We start from the raw sequence: 18,106 nt of genomic DNA on the forward strand, positions 1-18,106 counted from the left end.
AACCATTTGAACATACTGTATATAGATTTTTTCTTATGTGCACCTGAATAGATTATTCCTTGTGACCTTGTATTATGAAGGCATTGACTTTAGGATACTCAAGTCCATCTATATGGCCCAGTTGTCATTTATTTTTTTATTCAAATAGAATTTATATTTATTAGCTATTCACAGAATAGGTTATATTCAAATTTCTATTCCTCCCTTTAGTTTTTTATACTAGGCTATCATAGTTGATGTGACATAGAAATATGACTCCCTTTGGCTTGCTGGGGGCTGAGATGACGTCTAAACTTTGTTCTGTTTATTAACGGCCATTATCAATCCACTCTCATAATTTTATCAAGTGTCTCGTATGCTTGCCACTGCATGCTTATTCTCCATAAGAAATAAGTTTAAAAACCACCCAAAAAGCGTTAAAACTACCTTTTTGTTTGGAAATCCGCATTTAAAATTTTTTTAGTGTGTTACACTTTTAAAATGTCACTTTTGGCGCTTTCTCTAAAAGTTGGGAGCATTAAAAGAACAAAGTCTGAAAAGTTGTTTTAAAAATTAAAGCACGTAAGAAATCCAAGAAATTTTACAATTTTGGGAAGTAGGGCGTTTTTTTAAGGTGAAGGAGAGCAATTTTCAAAAAACTCCTAAGAGTGTCTTGTAGAAAATTTTATTCCTGTAACGATTGCCTTTCAAATCATTTCTAGCGTTTACCGTTTTCAAGCTACAGCCGTTAAAAAAAAACCGAAATCTAAGGGATTTTTTTAGGGGGGTTGAAAGTGGAAAATGTAACTTTTTTGAATTTTCTGGGTGGTTCGGGTTGTTTGGGACCAAGATGGACCTCCACAAAAAATTTCAGATCCAGATCCCTACTTATTCTAGAAGTGGGTAAATATTTGTAATAATAAACACATCGGGCTGTATAGTTAATTAGATATATAGTTTTACAATGAGTCTCACTTTCAGTTTACTGGCAAATTCAACAATTAAAAACAGTGCACTATGTGAGCAGCTCAATTCAACATGGCTCATTTTCATTCTAAAACTGGTGACAGCTTTAGTGTGGGAATACGATCACTAGGCCTACTTCTACCAAAATAGTCAAAAGTTGAGATTTTGAAATATTTTTTTCAGATTTTACTAATATCAACTAAACAGTACAATCTTTGTAAGCTATTGCTTGTCCTCTGGTATCATAATAGAGATGTGAAACATGTTGAATTATCTCAAAAATCTCTATGTTTGACAAGACACAAAGTGCTTGAAACCTCTAATAAATATCAAGTACAAGTACAGTTATACCTCAAGCAGCTTGAGGCATTGTACTTGTACTTGATATTTATCACAGGTTTTGAAGTAGGGAATGGTTACAGTTACATCTGTGGCACAGAGTTGTGAGTCATATTGTTTACTTTGATAACTATATTTCATAATTGATTGAGTTTTCAGTAATTTTCCATTAATTTAAAAAATTAACTTTTTGTAAATTGAAACCTGTAAATCCTAAAACACTTACCGTTATCTCACAAACAGTTCTGAAATTCCCTAATTTCAAACATTTGTCAATTATCAGGCCTCCTGTGTATTGTCAATGGTATAATATACATTCACTATAGCTCTGGCTATTAGTCACAGTGATCAAAAAGAGGACATACCTCTCACCTACACTAGACAGATTTTACTTTATACACTTTGTGGGTGCAGATGTCATTTAACCTTTTATTACTTACTGTTTTGTGTTGCTCCAGGATTATTAGTTTATATGCAGAGTGAACTGTTTTGTTTTACATATTAAATTAGTGGTAGTGAGTGAAATGAGGATTGACAACAGGGTGTTTGTGATATTGGAACAAAACTGTGCGATAATGTGGGTAAACAGCAATAAAGGTTGCTTCCAAGTGAGGTGTCAGGACAGATGTAAAGTTGACTTCCACCAACGTGCTTTAATAATGGTCCATGACAGTGGAAACTTATAAGGGAGTTAGGGAGAATCAGTAAGTTAGTATCATTTGTTAGTAAATACAAGACGCTCACTTTTGTATCAGTAGGCCTATGTTATTGCACAAGACTGCTTGGGATAAATTGTGAAATTGATAAACCTGGCACCTTCTAAAAATCCACACTTTCTATCATTCAGATCCAACATTTGCCACATTAGTCTGGATGAGTTTGAGTCCACTCTACTTATGCAGGTTAGAATATTAATGGTGAAACAACTTCAACATATGAACACAGGATTTAGCACACTATACCCTGCATGAAAAGAAATCCTTGTACTAATCTGTAATTTATAATACAAGGAGTATATTGTACTGTTTAAACGACTATTAAAATAAGAGAAGGTACAGTAGAACCTCGATAGTTCGACACATGTCTCGATGATGTGACATGTTGGCAGCAGTTGATGATGGGTTTATCGAGGTCAGTAACTAGAGCCTTTCTTATCGTTTTGGTGCTTGCAAAAACTCAATACTTCAGTTATCCCATTCACTTAAATTCTTTCCAAACATCCAAAGTAAAAAACAATTGAATAGGCCTATTAAAACTATTTTATACAGTAAGGAGCCAAAGACTGCACATTAGGGATGTAAGTAATCTTACGCAATTTAATATGCATGGTGGAATAAATTCATTCATTCATTCAAGTTGATTGGTTTATTACATTTGTTTGTTTTATTTTGTTCTTGTATTTTAAACACTCCCTCCGTTTGAAAGTCCAATATACTCCCTAAAGTTTTTGACAATTCGATGGTTCGAAACCACAAAGTGTTAAACTATCGAAGTTCTACTGTACAGTAAAATATAGAATGGCCCACCGGATGATTTCCTTTTGAGGATCTAAAATTAGCGGTGTTTCCGCTGCTACCGCGAAAATGGCGGGTTTTTAATTCAATAATCCTGCACCGCGCAAGTTCTGAATGTGCTGGTTTATTAGGCGTCTACTGTACCTACTACGATGCACAACAAACATCACTAGGATCATACATTGCCATCCTCAACATCAAATTGAATTGCTCTATAAGCTGGGCCATGTAGAGCTGAGCACACACAATTATTGAAACTGTTTTGAGAAGTGGAGTTTTGTGTGTTGTGGTTTTGGGTTAGGTCAGTCGGTAGCGCCACGGACTTCGGTCCCAAGGCAGCGATGTCGTGGGTTCGGATCCTGGTCACTGCCGAAAACATTTTATCAGTACAGTTCACCTTTGTACTGTACTGGCTCACCCCTTGCTTTGCTGGATACGTTCCACGCACGGGCAGTTAGTCTATGTAGACGAGGCCATCTCTTAAAAAAAAAGTCTAAAACTGAGCAACAAAAAGATTGCTTTTCCTATGGGTCAAATTATGATTTCAAATATAATGCATAGATATAACTACTAGGAATGTGTTGTTACCAAAATGTATGGATTCTCAATACCAATACCTAAAAAAATCATGTCTCGTCACAGACACATTTTTGTTTATTTAATGAAATGTTCTACATGGATTGGTTGTACTACACCATCCTTCTGTCTTTATGTCCTTTATTGTACAAAGTAATTTTAGGATAATGAGATGTCGGGAGTGCCCCTGAACGCACACACACTCAGGCCTCACTCACACAAGGACAAGGGATTAACCCTTTGAGGTCGAATTTTTTTCCCATTTTTCGGAGAGTATATTTTGTCGTTTGAGCTGTTGGAAAAATGGCGCCCGGTGACCTATACTTGCCATTTGACCAAAAAAATTAACTTTTTTTATTAATTTTTTTTTCCTTATAGTATGCCATTTTTGAGCAGTCGGCAAAGTGGCGGGTGGCGACCTATACTAGCCATTCCACCACAAAGGGTTAAGAATGGCCACATTCTGTCCCGTGCTCTGGTAATTAGTTGCAAGTGGCATTTCCTTTATCAAGTGTAAAACTTTTTTACTTTAATATTAAACCTAAAATAGTTAGCAGTAATTGATTCTGCTCATCAAAACAAGAAAATTTATACTAAACAACAATATTAGTCATCGGCAACCTGAAATATATTGCAGCATGTTTTGTGAACGAATATTTAAGTAAATCATGGGTTGTTTGGTATCAACTTTATTAGCAGAATTTAAATGCATTAACAGTTTTGTTTTAAAATTACATCTTTAAAAAGTTACATTTTTATTACAAGTGGTATAAAAGAACTAATGAAGCGTAATTACGGCCGATCTAGGGTCGGTCCTAATCCTCCTCTCTGCTGGTGAGGGTGAGTGTGCGTGCATGTGAGGGAAACTGACCTGGCGTCCAGGGGCATTTCCAGATTGCTAAAACTATAGCCAGTTAAAGTTTAGACCAATTATATCATCAACATCGATTGCGACAACAGGATAATTCTGAATATCTCTCAGCAGTAACAAAAACATCATCAAAATCTTCCACGATTACAGCTATATCATCTACATCTCCCGCAATCTTCTAGATGTTATCATAGTCTACCACGATTGTGGCACAATACTTCTGCGGTCTGGGGAGTGAAGAACAGTATCATCGCCTTACACGATTGCGGAAAATCTCTGAATCCCCCACAGTCACAGGTACATCATTGTTTACATCTACGATCGAGGTAAAATCAATAAATGCTCCTGCGGTTGTGTGGACATCACCATTTTCTCCTATGGTCACGGAAACGTTATCTTAGTCATCCGCAATTGCGTAAAAAGCCAAATTTTTGAGAAATGTCCGTTGCCGTTATCGGTAACGAGTTTTGAAAATAGATTCCCAATATCGGGAGCGTTCCTCCAAATTTCACCACTCGAATATTAAAATATTTAAATTAACAGAGCGATTCACGAACTCCAGGTTTCACCAACTGCAAAGGTACAGTCCTGGCCAGAAGTTACTGCAGGGGAATTTAGGTTGGGTTCAGTGCAAGAATGTGAGGGGCCTGCAATCTAACCGTAGCAACCCTTGCAGCAACTTCTGGCCCGGACTGTACTTTGGAGTTCGTGAATCGATCTATCTATTTAAATATTTTACAATTCTAGTGTGTGAAATTTGGAGTTTGTGAACCTCACCCCTGATTTTGATACTAAATGTCCAAGTAGTATTGGTGGTATTGAGAAGGGACACATCCCTAAATATATGATCATACTCTAAAACAAAATGAAGGATTATTGTTTTTATGCCTTATTAATACTGCACCACTTTTATTCAAATTTGTCTGTGCAAAACATAGTATAATTGTCTAGGGTCTAATCTAAACCAAAATGAAATATAACGGTTTTCTTTAAGAAAGTATTTTCTGAACTGATTAACCGAAATTATATGGTTATTTACTTTTAGCACTGAGCTGGTCATAACTTGTTAGCTTGCATATTCCACAAAAAGAATGTGGTAAGTAAATGGGAAAAACAAGGTAGTAAAATTCTGATCATCACTTAAACGTTTTCCATACAGACCAAAGGTATAATTCATAAGCATACATTTCATTCTAAAAACTTTAATAGTATTAAAAATTATAATTCACCTATTTTTTTTTATAATCTTATATCACATCTTGAGCATACACGCTAAAAATGAACATCTCAAAATTTGAGATCTAGTCAGTAACTTACAAAAACATTTAGACCTACAATAAAAGATTTGTTTAAGAGACCAAAGTACTATCAGTGCTTGACTTATTTCTAACAACATCTCCCTTTAAAATTCTTACAAGTAATATTTCAGTCTTTTATGAGTAATGGGGAATAAAATATTTGAATAGTTAACGGAATTAATATACATTCAACTTCATTTTATAAGAGTATTAATAACAGACCAATATCAATATTGTTTTTCAATTCATTTATTATACTTCAATTTTTTAAATTAAAAATAGGCCCTAGATCCACTAGTTTCCAAACAAAAAAAGCGCTTCAATGCTAAAATCACAACAAATTTAAACATCCTCTTCAAAACAAACGCAACAAAGACTAACAGGAATTTACAAGTGAAAACAATAAATTACCTCTAGTGCCAAACTAACAAAAAGCTTGACTATGACTAAATGATTAAATCATAAAAATGGCATGAAATAGCAATGGCACTAATATAAGTGATCACAGATTACTTAGTCTTGACAGTGCGTTGACGAACCCTACGACTGCGCGTGTTATGAGCTGGGGAGGTGGGGGGAGGAAGATGGTTGTCGGGAGGAGGTGTGGAGGGGCGCGAGTCATCACTAAACTCAGCTACATCCATACTGTCCCCAGACATGCGAGGGGGGGCATCGTGCTGGTCCTGGTGAGTTACAGGTTTCATGTCCTGGTTGTCACCAATGGGGAGGTTCTACCACCACACAAGCGTTAGTCACCACCACAGTGCATCAACAGCAAGCAAAACAAACAAAACTGTGTTAATCAAATTATAACAACTAAACAAAAAACTAAACAACAAAAAATAACTAAATAAAACAGGTTGGCAAAGAAATATTTAGGGAAAAACCATGCGCTCAGATGTTTGCTGTTGCTGTTGAATGCTAAACTAATTAACAGAAAATTGTGTGCAGGTATCATTTACTGTAATATATTTAATGGAGGATTACAAATGTTTACGCTTCTACAGATGGTAATTTCCAAGGCTACAACTTTTAGTAGGGCGCGGCTGGTGCTGTTTCATGTACTGACACATTAAGAAACATGAATGACCAATCTGAATACTGATTGCATTAAAATAATATAAAAACCCGGCTCCACTCAAGACGACCACCAAATTATCCGTAGAATGCTCAACTCCAACTGAGATAATGTTGAGAGAAGCAATCTGCTACATGAGGCGACAGTAATTTGCTACTACATAATACATATACAGTAGCCAGAAGTGAAGGTAAGAATCAGAATAAATTTCAACTAAGCCTCAAAAGTAAATCTTCAAACTAAATCCCTGCAGTGTTCTTATTCTCTGGATATGATACCTGGCGATTACTGGGGAAAACATAGAAAGATTTAAGCAGGGTCAAATAAATTTATGTAAAAATCAAAATCCTTAATCAGAGACAAAGTCACCTACTGACCTTGATGGCAGTCTGCATGATAACATTAGTCGCGTACGTAACTCCCTTGGACCCCAGCTGCAGCATGGTGTGGTATCCCTGCTCCTTGGCTTTGCTGATGTACTCGTCTATCTCCTGCACAAACAATGCAATCACTCGATAAAGGTTCAATCACAAACGATAACATTCACCTATCAAGTCTGATGTGATTGGAACGTCTAATCGAAATAAATCACTATTTGCATCTTTAATATATATTTACAGTCTGGCGAGTTAACAGTATAGGGCTACTGCCACACATGGTGACTTGGTTGCCACAATAAAGAATAAAAGTGTAACATTTAGTAAATGAATACGGCCACACTAAGTGACAAGTGACCGCCGACGACAGAAAAACAAACACATCTGGGAGTGTTTTTGGTCACAGTGACAAATACGATCCCCATGTTATTTTACGGTTCCTGCCAAACTAGGCTACAAGTCACTCCCTTGTACACCCAGTTCCTGCACTGTTTTCAAGTTTACTTTTTCACTTTTGGTCTGGCATAGCAACATATGGAAAATATACAAATGAAATACGGATATTTTCATCAACAAAATAAGCGTGCATATAGATTAGTACCTCAATAACCACACCCTTGATAACAAGGGTCATTTTCAAATCTTTTAGGATTTATGTTACCCCTAACCACGTGTTATTTCTTTTCAATTTGATGTAAATTTACCTTACTTGGCAGAGTAATACAGTAATTAATTAAACTCTTGAATTATAAAAATTAGCCTTGGCTATGAATTATTGTTTTTTTTTTGTTACTTTATTTTAAAGAATATTAGCAACTCCTTTATCCTCAAGAAACAATTTTAATCTGAACTTCCAATTGGCAAAATTAGTTCCTTCAGTTTTTGTTAATTGAGGTAAAACAGATACATTTTCACTACTTGACATTTTGTAAGTCTAGTCTTTTAAATTTGATCAATAAATAAGGCAATTACTAACTGGGACTTAGCTCTCTGGGCCCATAACCTTTTCAATTTGATGCAAACTAGATAAAACAAGTTGATATAGGTACACTAATAACATAAGATATCAAATATCATGATATCATACCACAAACTTGATCGTATCACATGGCAATATACCAGTACAAAATAAAAAAAATGTACCTTGACGGTGACTGAACATTGGTTGTGTAAATGCACTCTTTACTAGAGATACAATTTGAAAATAATACAGATGATTTGTTCATATACAATTATCTAATAATTGATCAAAATAGTTTTATGGTAAAAATGTTTGGTCATATGAGTTTTTACAGATTTAACAGGTAGGCCTACTAAATTGCTACGTAGAAACAAACATAGTTATTGAATATCTCTGGAAGAACGTAGTTTTTCAATGACAGAGTACTTTGTATAGTAGAATGGAACCATTTCCAGGTATTTACAACCGCATTGTTGTTGGACTTATCTTATCTGTCTGGGAGCTTAACCGTTCGCTGTAGCGTCTCCAGCAGCGACCTGGGGTAATGAATCACTGTTGACTTTGTCACAACAATGAGATAATGTTAATTTTAGTTCCGTTACTCAAAAAACAAATTTTAAGCTGTGTTCGAAAAGTTTAGTTGGGTTTGGTTAGGTTAGAACAGTGTCAACCTAACCTAGCCAACCAAACTTCTCGAACAGCTTAAAATTTGCAGTAGTTATTCTACTATTTTGTGTGTTTTCTCCAAATTAAATGATAAGCCTACCTGTTCTCGTTTGGTAAGAGCAGGGTGGACTCAACCTAACCTAACCAACCAAACTTATCGAACAGCTTAAAATTTGCAGTAGTTATTCTACTATTTTGTGTGTTTTCTCCAAATTAAATGATAAGCCTACCTGTTCTCGTTTGGTAAGAGCAGGGTGGACAAAGTTTCGGTAGAGAATACTGGACCCCTTGGTGGCTGGAGAGAGCAGCCATAACACCAGCACTATCTTGATCTCATAGTAGAATGGGAACCTGCAACACAGCCTGCTAATGAGTAGGCCTACCTATGTCTACAGTCATATCTGAAAACATTGACTATTAATTGGATACTGAAGTAGACATCCCATCCATATAGACTTATCAATGTCTTATCAAAAAATAACTTAGTTCTGTAAGCTAGAGTGACATAGATTGCACTAGGGTCTAACTTGTATTTTCTACCCTATTCTGTACTACTGGGAATGTTGACGTGACATAAAAGAAGCGTACAATAAATTGTCCTAAAAGTTTGACTTGGTGAAAAAGTCTGTGTATTCGACAGAAATCAGTAATTTACATCAGTGCAATCTGTTGGTGACTCACTTGAACTATGTTTATTTTGTTAAAAACCGACAAAAACTTTAACATGTAGATGGATTTTGTCTTGTTCTATCAATATTCAAAGCTGATACACACCTACAGTAAGCTCTCGATTATCCAAGCCCTCGGATCATCCGAGGTTGCAGCTCAAGTCAAACACAAACTAAATTTACTTTTAACAATTTTTTTAATATCGCAAATAAGCTATTACTGTAGGTCTCATGAAAAAAATCTTGACCTGAGACTCCTTAAATTTTTGTTAAATGTAACTAAAGACCGAAATGATCATCCATTAAGCATTTAATTGCAGGCATAATTTTATCAGGTACAAACTGATCTTAAAGAAAACACCAATTAATGCCAAGTGAGATAGCTAGAGATGATACATTGGAAATAAATCAATTTAAATATTTCTGGCATCTCCAGAACTAAAATTAAGCTGCAGATACTTCATGTTCTTTCCAAAAAATACATTAAATCTGAAACTTGATACTGGTTATACTTTTTGTAGCGACTTTTTAAACTTGTAAACTTTTAAGTTAGGCATAAATAAATCTTTCTCAACTCTTGCAATACTTACCAGAAGCTTAGGAACAAATCCGTGAAAGTTTCAGCACATGTGAAGAGAGCAAATACTATCCAGTACATCATCCATTTTACCTATAAAAAACATGTGAATTCAACAAATAAACAAACTTAATAATATTGAATTAAAAAATATTTATTTTAAGTCTATTTTGTCTAGGTTTGCTGACAACAGGACTTAGGCACGTCGCACACTGGGTCCGCTCAGTTCAGTCCGCTCAGCTCAGTCCGTTCCGCAGATTTCGAAAATTATGCATTCAAATGTAGAGCCGCACACTGGGTCCGCTCAGTTCAGTCCGCTCCGTCCGTCTCAGCCAGTTTTCGGTTGGCGAGCGATTTGGGCGGAAGCGACGGAAGGAACGGAGGTGCCGCGCATGCGCAGTGGAGAGTAAACAGCTGTCAGTATTGTGCAACTGAATTTAGGGGGTTTGACACATGTTCGTAGTAGGCCTACTGTGTGATATTTATTAAATAAGAATTTCGACGAACGACTGATCTCAGTAGTAGAGACGTATCCATTGTTGTACGACCTGTCACGCAAGGATTACTACATTACAATAAAGGAGGCCGCGTGGGAGGAAATATCATTGATACATAGAAAATATATTGATACTGTTAACCCATAATCGTCTCTTTTTCCTGACAACTTTATCATCCTCTTCTGCAGCTAGAGCCAATGCCATTACAGCTATTCCTTAGTCACTACTGGGGGAACTCATAACAAATAGGAAATCTCGACACAAATAATTTACTTGTGAACAATGTCAGTGTATGTCGTCCACTAGCGATTGTCACGCTTAAAAACGACTGAACTGAGCGGACCGAACTGACGCAGTGTGTGGGAAAACTGCCGGAACTGAGCTGACTGACCTGAGCTGAGCTGAGCGGACTGAACTGAGCGGACTCAGTGTGCGACGTGCCTTAAATTAGTCTTAAAAGTACAAACAAGTTTACCAAAATAAATCCTGAGTGTTATCAGTTGTTTTACTGTTCATTTTCTAATAACAAAATCTTATTTGTTGTGACTCTTGCTTGGCATTAACAATATAAATTATTGTCACATTTTTATACTGATATTGTACCTATTGATATTTATGAAAATATCTGCAAAAGGCCTAAGTTTTTCCATAAATAGGAATTCATAAATAATAAACCAACACTACGATTCCATAAAAAAAAAAAAAAAAAAAAAAACTCTTTAACAGACTATATTTATATAACACAAGTGTTTATTTCCAGTAGTACCGTACTAACTGCAACTTTCTACAAGAAAAAAAAATATCCGGAACAATAATCTTTGCTCTATTATCTACACCAGAACTCAAAAGCCAATGATTGCAGGCATACTTACATATTCTTTGACATTCTTTGTTCTAACAGCCTTGTAGGATGCATAAGCAGGATAAAGGGTCCCAAAAACCAGTCTAAAAACAGAATAAAAAAACCCCATTGTGTAAAACAGTTCTCACAGAATTATGAGGAATTAAATCAAATAACTTCTAGGATTTAATTTTTTTTAACTATTTCAAGAAGAACCGGTCTCATGCTCACAGTAGGTCACTCCATGTGTTTATATTGAAAGGCAACACAACACTGACCGAAGAATCACAAGTCGCTAGCCTACAAAGTCAAGAAGCTTGAATCTTATGTGGAGCACCGAGCACCACACTCTGCCACCACCAGTGACATGATAACTGAAAAATTAGCAGAATTACATAATTGACTCCTCAACTTACAAGGCACTGTGTTGGCCTTGACTGGCCAAGCAGAGACCAGAGCCCATCTCAATGTCAGCCACACTTTCTTCCCACACATGGTAACCATTGCTCTAATAATTGATTTAATTCTAACTTATCTATGTTGTTTACTTTCACACAATGATAGTTCGATTAAAAAAATTTATGGCAGTATAAAAATTATGCAATTTTTCTTTAAACTAACTTGGAGTGAAGATATACAAACACACCTTACCTCGTTACCACAAACCAGTATGCCCTTCACAAGAAATTTTAAATTTGTAACCGAGAGATCTATTGAAAATCATCGCATTCACTTTGTTCTAAATAATTGATGTTGAAAAATGATCGTTATACTTAGGTATTGCTTTTTATTTTGTTATTGTGTCTCAATTAATTACAAAAGAAATACTGTCTATGTTACCTCCAGACTGTTTTCATAAAATTAAAACACTAGGTAAGACGCTACAATGTACTATTTCAAATATGGAAGCATTATTGATATAGTACGGGTAGGCCTATTTCGCAGTGTCTTACGGTCCCCAATGTCTAAAACTTAATTGTACCTACAATACCGACGCCGCAGCAAACTTGCAGACTAAGCAAATTTCCATTTAAACCTAACTGGAATTTCACTGAAATATCTCATTTAAAATGTCAAACTTATTCCCTATCTAAATAACGTTGAAAAAAAGGTTTTAAATACCCGTGACCGCCGGCCTACCGCGCAGTTATCCGTTTTTGATCGTCAACGTTAATGGTTTTATGTGTAACGTACGTATGTGTCTCCAAACTTTGAGGCGCACCCGTAATGGGGAAGATCAAGAACTTATATTAGGACTGATGATAGCGATATAAAATTCACCTAAATTCATCTACTGTGAAGGATACTATAGGATCGACCGGTATGGACACAGGTAATAACCTTTTTTATTGTCTACACCAATGCAGAACAACAAAAATGAAAAAAAAACCTTGGTTTAACGAGTACTTTAGGTTAGCTGCTAAAGGGAAGGTAGGGCCTAGTCAGGGGTTATTGAAATGATGTTAGTTTAGTATGAAATAAATAAAATTGTCAAATTTGATTAGAATAAATCCATTAACAAACATGAACTACAACAGTTTATTTATTTTCCACAAGAATAACATGAGGATTATTTTATATTTTATAGATAGACAACTTTTTTTATTATCTCCCGAATGGTACAACAGCTTTTTGTTACTAATTGGTTCAAATTAGCTGTTGTCATATTGCAAAAAAATAATAATATTGCTGTACCCATAGTGGTAAACCTTATAACTTTGTAATGCTATTTCATATCATAGTACCAACTTGTGCAGTTGAAATAGCTGACAAAATTATTTAATTCCTATAAAATATGAATACTCATAAGGTTAAAATGGGAAACTTCAGAGCCACTGGGGCGGAGCCTGAAAGCATTTTTAAAATAAGAATACACGTATGTCTATATCGGGAATGTGAGCTATCATCATACCAAATTTCAACCCTGTCGGTTTAGTATTTTTTGTGATTATTTGTCACAAACACCCATCCATCCATCCATACATCTTTCTCACTTATAATATTAGTAGGCAGGGCCATCAAGTGATTTAATGGCGCTCGGGGTGGGATGTTGTCAGGCGCCCCCCCAAATACATACAAAGTTGCAAGGCATCGCTATCTGCGATTTAATTCCCAACAACAGACACCTAAAGGATATAATTACCTTACAAAAATACTAGAGTCAGGCATCAGGGATTAAATTACTTAAATCTTTGATGAAAATAATTTTTAATTTATGATAATCAAATCCATACAATAATGTAAGAAAGTATTAAAACCTATAAAAAGTACTGTATGTTATTAATTAATACAGTGCAAATTGAATGTACACTGATACAATATTCACGTAAATAACTCGTAATCACTCATCAAAATAAGCTGACAGTTCAGCTGAGACTGCTATAGGAGTCGCGACACGTCAACACGTGCATATTTGAAGTCATTGTCTCTATCATGAGTCATCGTCAGAGTCCCAAGGTCAGCCGGTTGGGTGAAATTGCACATTGCAATATTGATTTAGCCTATATTAAAATAATTAAGTTGGGGCAGGGTCTTCAACTCCACAGTGGGGTTCAATATTAGGCTATTATTGAAACTTAACTAAAAGTAGTAGGGACTAGCAAATCGAGCAAACAACTCCATTTTCATAAAATATTTAATTTGGGAAAACGTTGAAAATATAAGGGATTGGTGTCAAATAATATGTATTATTGTTCAATGAATACAAAATTCAGTTATACATAACTTTCCAAAACGTTTTTGTACATCTAACCTTATTTTTTCAATTTTTTTGAATTACTTTTGCCGTGGCACCCCCCTGTCCGCGGCGCTGGGGGCTATCGCCCTGGTCGCCCCACCCATGTGACGGACCTGTTAGTAGGATAGGATAGGATAATCTGAACTGTTGCAGTCAGATTAGTCTGCAGACTAGTTCTGCAGACTAGTTCTGTTGCAGAACTAGTCTATGGACATAATTTAATAAAATTTGGCAAATTTGTTTAAACATCATACTAAGCTTCAATAACACACAGACATTATCTTCCCTGTGGCAGCAAACCTAAGTACTCGCTAAAATTAATGATATTTAAATAGGAGATAAATCTAACAATTGTTAGGGAATAATTTAGTGGAATTCCAGCCAGGTAAATGGAAATTTGCCTAGTCTGCCGGTCTGCTGCGGTGGAGGTATTTTTCTTGACGATAGAAAAGTCATAAACAAATCCAAAACACGGTCAAGTCAAATACTGTCAGTGGAATACATTATATTAATAATAAATAGCAAACAGTCAATATCAATTCTTATTTTAATACCTACCTCTAGTAATATACTGAATTTATTAGGTCTAATGACTAATTTGAGGTGTCAACTTAGCCACAGCCTTAATGCCTTTGATCTTTACTTTTTTTCAATATTTATTATGTAACAGCTGTTGCTGGATTGTTAAAATGTTACTGAACAACGACAACGACAAGAACAATATTCCTTTCTCGATAATTACCAATGTCGCAAGAAGAAATCAAAGCTCAATTGGCGAATCTACAACAACAACAAAATGAACTTTCTAACTTTCTAGGGATCACAGGTGATGACACTCGGTTCCACTACGTCGTTTGTTAGCTTGAAACTCCTTAAGCACTGGAAGTAGAGGACATCATCACAAATCCGCCTGCAACGAATCGTTACACGGAACTTCGTTCGAAGCTAATTGAAAGGCTGTCTACTATTGAAAAACAATGCATTCGCAAGTTGACCAGCGACGAAGACATCGGAGATATTGCAAGCTTACGCCACCTACGTACTCTGATCGGTCCAACCCAACTACAGGACAACATCCTTCGAGCACTCTGACTAGGCTACATCGTCTCCCTATTAACATTCAAGAGATTATCACAGCTCAAAATGAACTTCCACTTGATAACTTGGAGATATAGCGGATAAAGTCATAGAAGTTTCTATAAGTACACCACAAGTATCAGTAAATGCTACGGCAACTAGTGAACACACACAGTCTAATGACGACCTCACTGCTGCTATTGCAAGACTGGTGCAGAGGATTGACACACTTCAAGTATCCCTCTGGCACAATCGTTTGACCAATCATGATAAGAAAACATAAAAAAACGCAAATCAAGATCAGCACAAATCTACAAGCCATATCTGCTGGTATCATGCCAAATTTGGTGAGCACGCGTCAAAATGTAAATGTCCTTGACCTTACGTGGGAAACTCAAAGGACGGCCAGAAACAGCAGCGGCTGACTGTCAAGCACCCAGCCACAGAAGTTTGGTCTTGAATCAAAAGTCGAAACTCTGGTTTTTGATCGACACCGGCTCTGATGTATCATGTTATCCAAAGAATCAAGAATATTTATTTGCCATTAAATAACATGACGTTACAATAGGCATTGTCAGTGCAAAAATACATCACAGTCAGTCTATAATACAATCAGTCTTAGCGTCTAAAAATTCATCTACAGTGTAGAAAGCCTTACTTTTTAACCATTTTGTAATTACACCATTAAATTTCTTAATAGGCAACAGCCTCACAATCTCTGGCACTCAAGCGTCTTCTACGAGACCGTCGCACATCTACAGACTTTGAACTAAGTGCCGCCAAAGGTAGTACTATCAAGACTTAATGAACCTGTTCTATGACATTGGACCTAGGCCTTCGCCGTAGTTTTGCATGGCAGTTCACAGTTGCTGATGTTAGTGTTCCAATCATTGGCTCGGACTTCCTCAGTTTACTACCTACCATTTGCTTCCTGACTGTCATTTGTTACGACTTTACAATGCTGCTGGACTTTTTTACAGGAGGACAACTTTCCGTTATGACTCAAAGTAGCGTAAAATCTGTAGTCACTACATCTCCCCTCTCTAAAATTCCCTAAATAATTCTAAAATTACAGAATTCTCTGAAATTACTCGTCCTCCAGGATTGCCTCGAGAAGTGAACACCAGACAGTACATCACATACACACGACTCCAGGACCTCCTGTATTATGTCGACCACGAAGACTGCCCCTGAAAAGCTCAGCATTGCAAAGAGTGAATTTGCCCACATGGTAAAAAGTCCAATCAAGTCCAAACATCACAATCGGGCGCAACCCGGGCAACGTTGACATCTCAGCAGCAAATCCTTCTTCAACCGGAAGACTTCAAAAAATGAATCGATCTACTTAAACGGTCTTTTTCAAGACCATTAGTAACGATCTCGATTAAATCAGTGACGTAGCCGGAATTTCAAAATAGGGGGGTCGACAGACCAGGGGTCCAATAAAAGGGGGTGGGTCCGGGACATTTTTTTAAAAAATAGGCCCTAAAACGGTCTTTTTTAGCTCTCTTGGCATTGAAAATTATCAACCCCAAAGTCAATACAAGTCAAAGTCAATATAGTATGATTATATAATTTTACATTTTATTTAACAAAAAAATATTATATTTAAGACCGGAAGGAGGGTGTCCGGACCCCCAGGCTACGTCACTATTAAAATCGAGAGACAAAGAAATTACTGTCTGATATGTGCAAGACGTAGGCCGACAAATGTGACTTCTCCTTGTGCAAGAAACACACCGGGGCATTTTAAAACCTAGACCCAACATAGAGGGAATGAGACAGATTCTAGAGAGACCTTGTGACGTACTTTTCCCACACTGAAACATATAACACTAGTTTACATGCCAGGTTTAAGTACCACGTGCTATACAGCACATTTAGTTTCCGGATAGGCCTCAGTACGGAGATTTGGGTTGGCCTTCCAGGGTTCGCGTCAAGATGTTACTTTCACGCTCAGCCGTGCCGTCGCCTTGGCTGAGGTTTACCGCGTCGGAGATCTCGAGCATCTGGTTCATCACACAGATGTCCCCGTAGTCCGGATTAATCCTCACGGACCGGTCACTGCCCCTTCCACCGCAGTGAGACGTGGTGGCCTTCCATGGAAGCTAGTCGCCACCCCCGAAATCGTCTTCGTGTTCAGCACACGACATCCAGCCAGGCACTTGGGTTCTGCACACCAAGTATGGGTTGACTCCGTCTGCCGTTGTAGTCTGGGGTCCACTGTCGCCCTCCTGTCGTCACAGCCACAGGCTGAGGCTCATTCCGCCCCCCCACTCGTCATAGTAGGCTGGGGCTCATCCGGCCTCACCTGGCCGTCGTTGCAGGCTGGGTCTGTTGTGACCACCGTCGATTGCAACTGCAGAGTCAAGTCATACTTCCCATTCGTCGCCGCTGTCGTCGGGGCATCTGGTTTCTCACGCAGATCCCTGTCGGTGCTGTCGTCTGGGAATCCGGCTCATCGCACGGACCCCTGTCACTGTTGTCGTATTGGTATCCTGCTCGTTGCAGGAATACCTTTCGTTGCCGTCGTTCGTTCGGGCGCCATAAATGTGACGTACTACGTGGGGGCATTGGTCCCCTGCCCGTTGCTCGTGCTTGTCGTCCTTGTATAACCTTAGTTAGGGCTGGTAGGCTATGCTTAGGGATAGGCTAGACATAGGAGTAGGCTAGTTTGACCCCCCCTCAAAATAGGCACGTTACAACCTCATGATCAATATGGTAGAGCTCGTGCGTTTCTTGGTGAAGCCTGGGGGGTAGGGGGTGAGAGTGGCTCAAAACCGGTTTTGTATGGGCTTCAACCCTACCCCCAGGCTTCACCAGGAAACGCACAAGCTCTAGCGCTGTTTTTGCCAGGCCATACATTGACATCACCTCAGCTTCGCTGACTGAGAGGAACAATACTAAGTTAAGATACTAACAGTCATGACACCACAGTATTCAACGTAGGTATAACCTGTGAGGTATTATCGGATTAAATATTGTTTTTGATGCGGTTCAATATATCGCTTATTAACCCTCCAAGGGTCCATTATATGACCTCAAAAGGTCAAGCGGTTTTCAGTGATATAGCAAAGTTTTAGT

General features: G+C 37.4%; 1 protein-coding gene across 4 annotated transcripts in view; it reads right to left on the reverse strand.

The window, feature by feature from the left end:
* Nucleotides 1-18,106, reverse strand: part of LOC128988340 (receptor expression-enhancing protein 1) — a 42,233-nt gene that overhangs the window by 19,628 nt on the left and 4,499 nt on the right. For all 4 annotated transcript variants that reach the window (XM_054409573.1, XM_054409554.1, XM_054409562.1 and 1 more), the window contains exons 2-5: nucleotides 11,240-11,312; nucleotides 9,884-9,963; nucleotides 8,856-8,976; nucleotides 6,999-7,112 (exon numbers count right to left, since the gene is read on the reverse strand). In XM_054409573.1, coding sequence (XP_054265548.1) covers nucleotides 6,999-7,112; nucleotides 8,856-8,976; nucleotides 9,884-9,963; nucleotides 11,240-11,312 — 388 coding nt within the window. The remainder of the gene's footprint in view (nucleotides 1-6,998; nucleotides 7,113-8,855; nucleotides 8,977-9,883; nucleotides 9,964-11,239; nucleotides 11,313-18,106) is intronic.

This window comes from Macrosteles quadrilineatus, unplaced genomic scaffold, assembly GCF_028750875.1.
Source record: "Macrosteles quadrilineatus isolate MER2022 unplaced genomic scaffold, UCM_ALF_1.0 Scaffold_1__1_contigs__length_201487025, whole genome shotgun sequence".
Lineage (NCBI taxonomy): Eukaryota > Metazoa > Arthropoda > Insecta > Hemiptera > Cicadellidae > Macrosteles > Macrosteles quadrilineatus.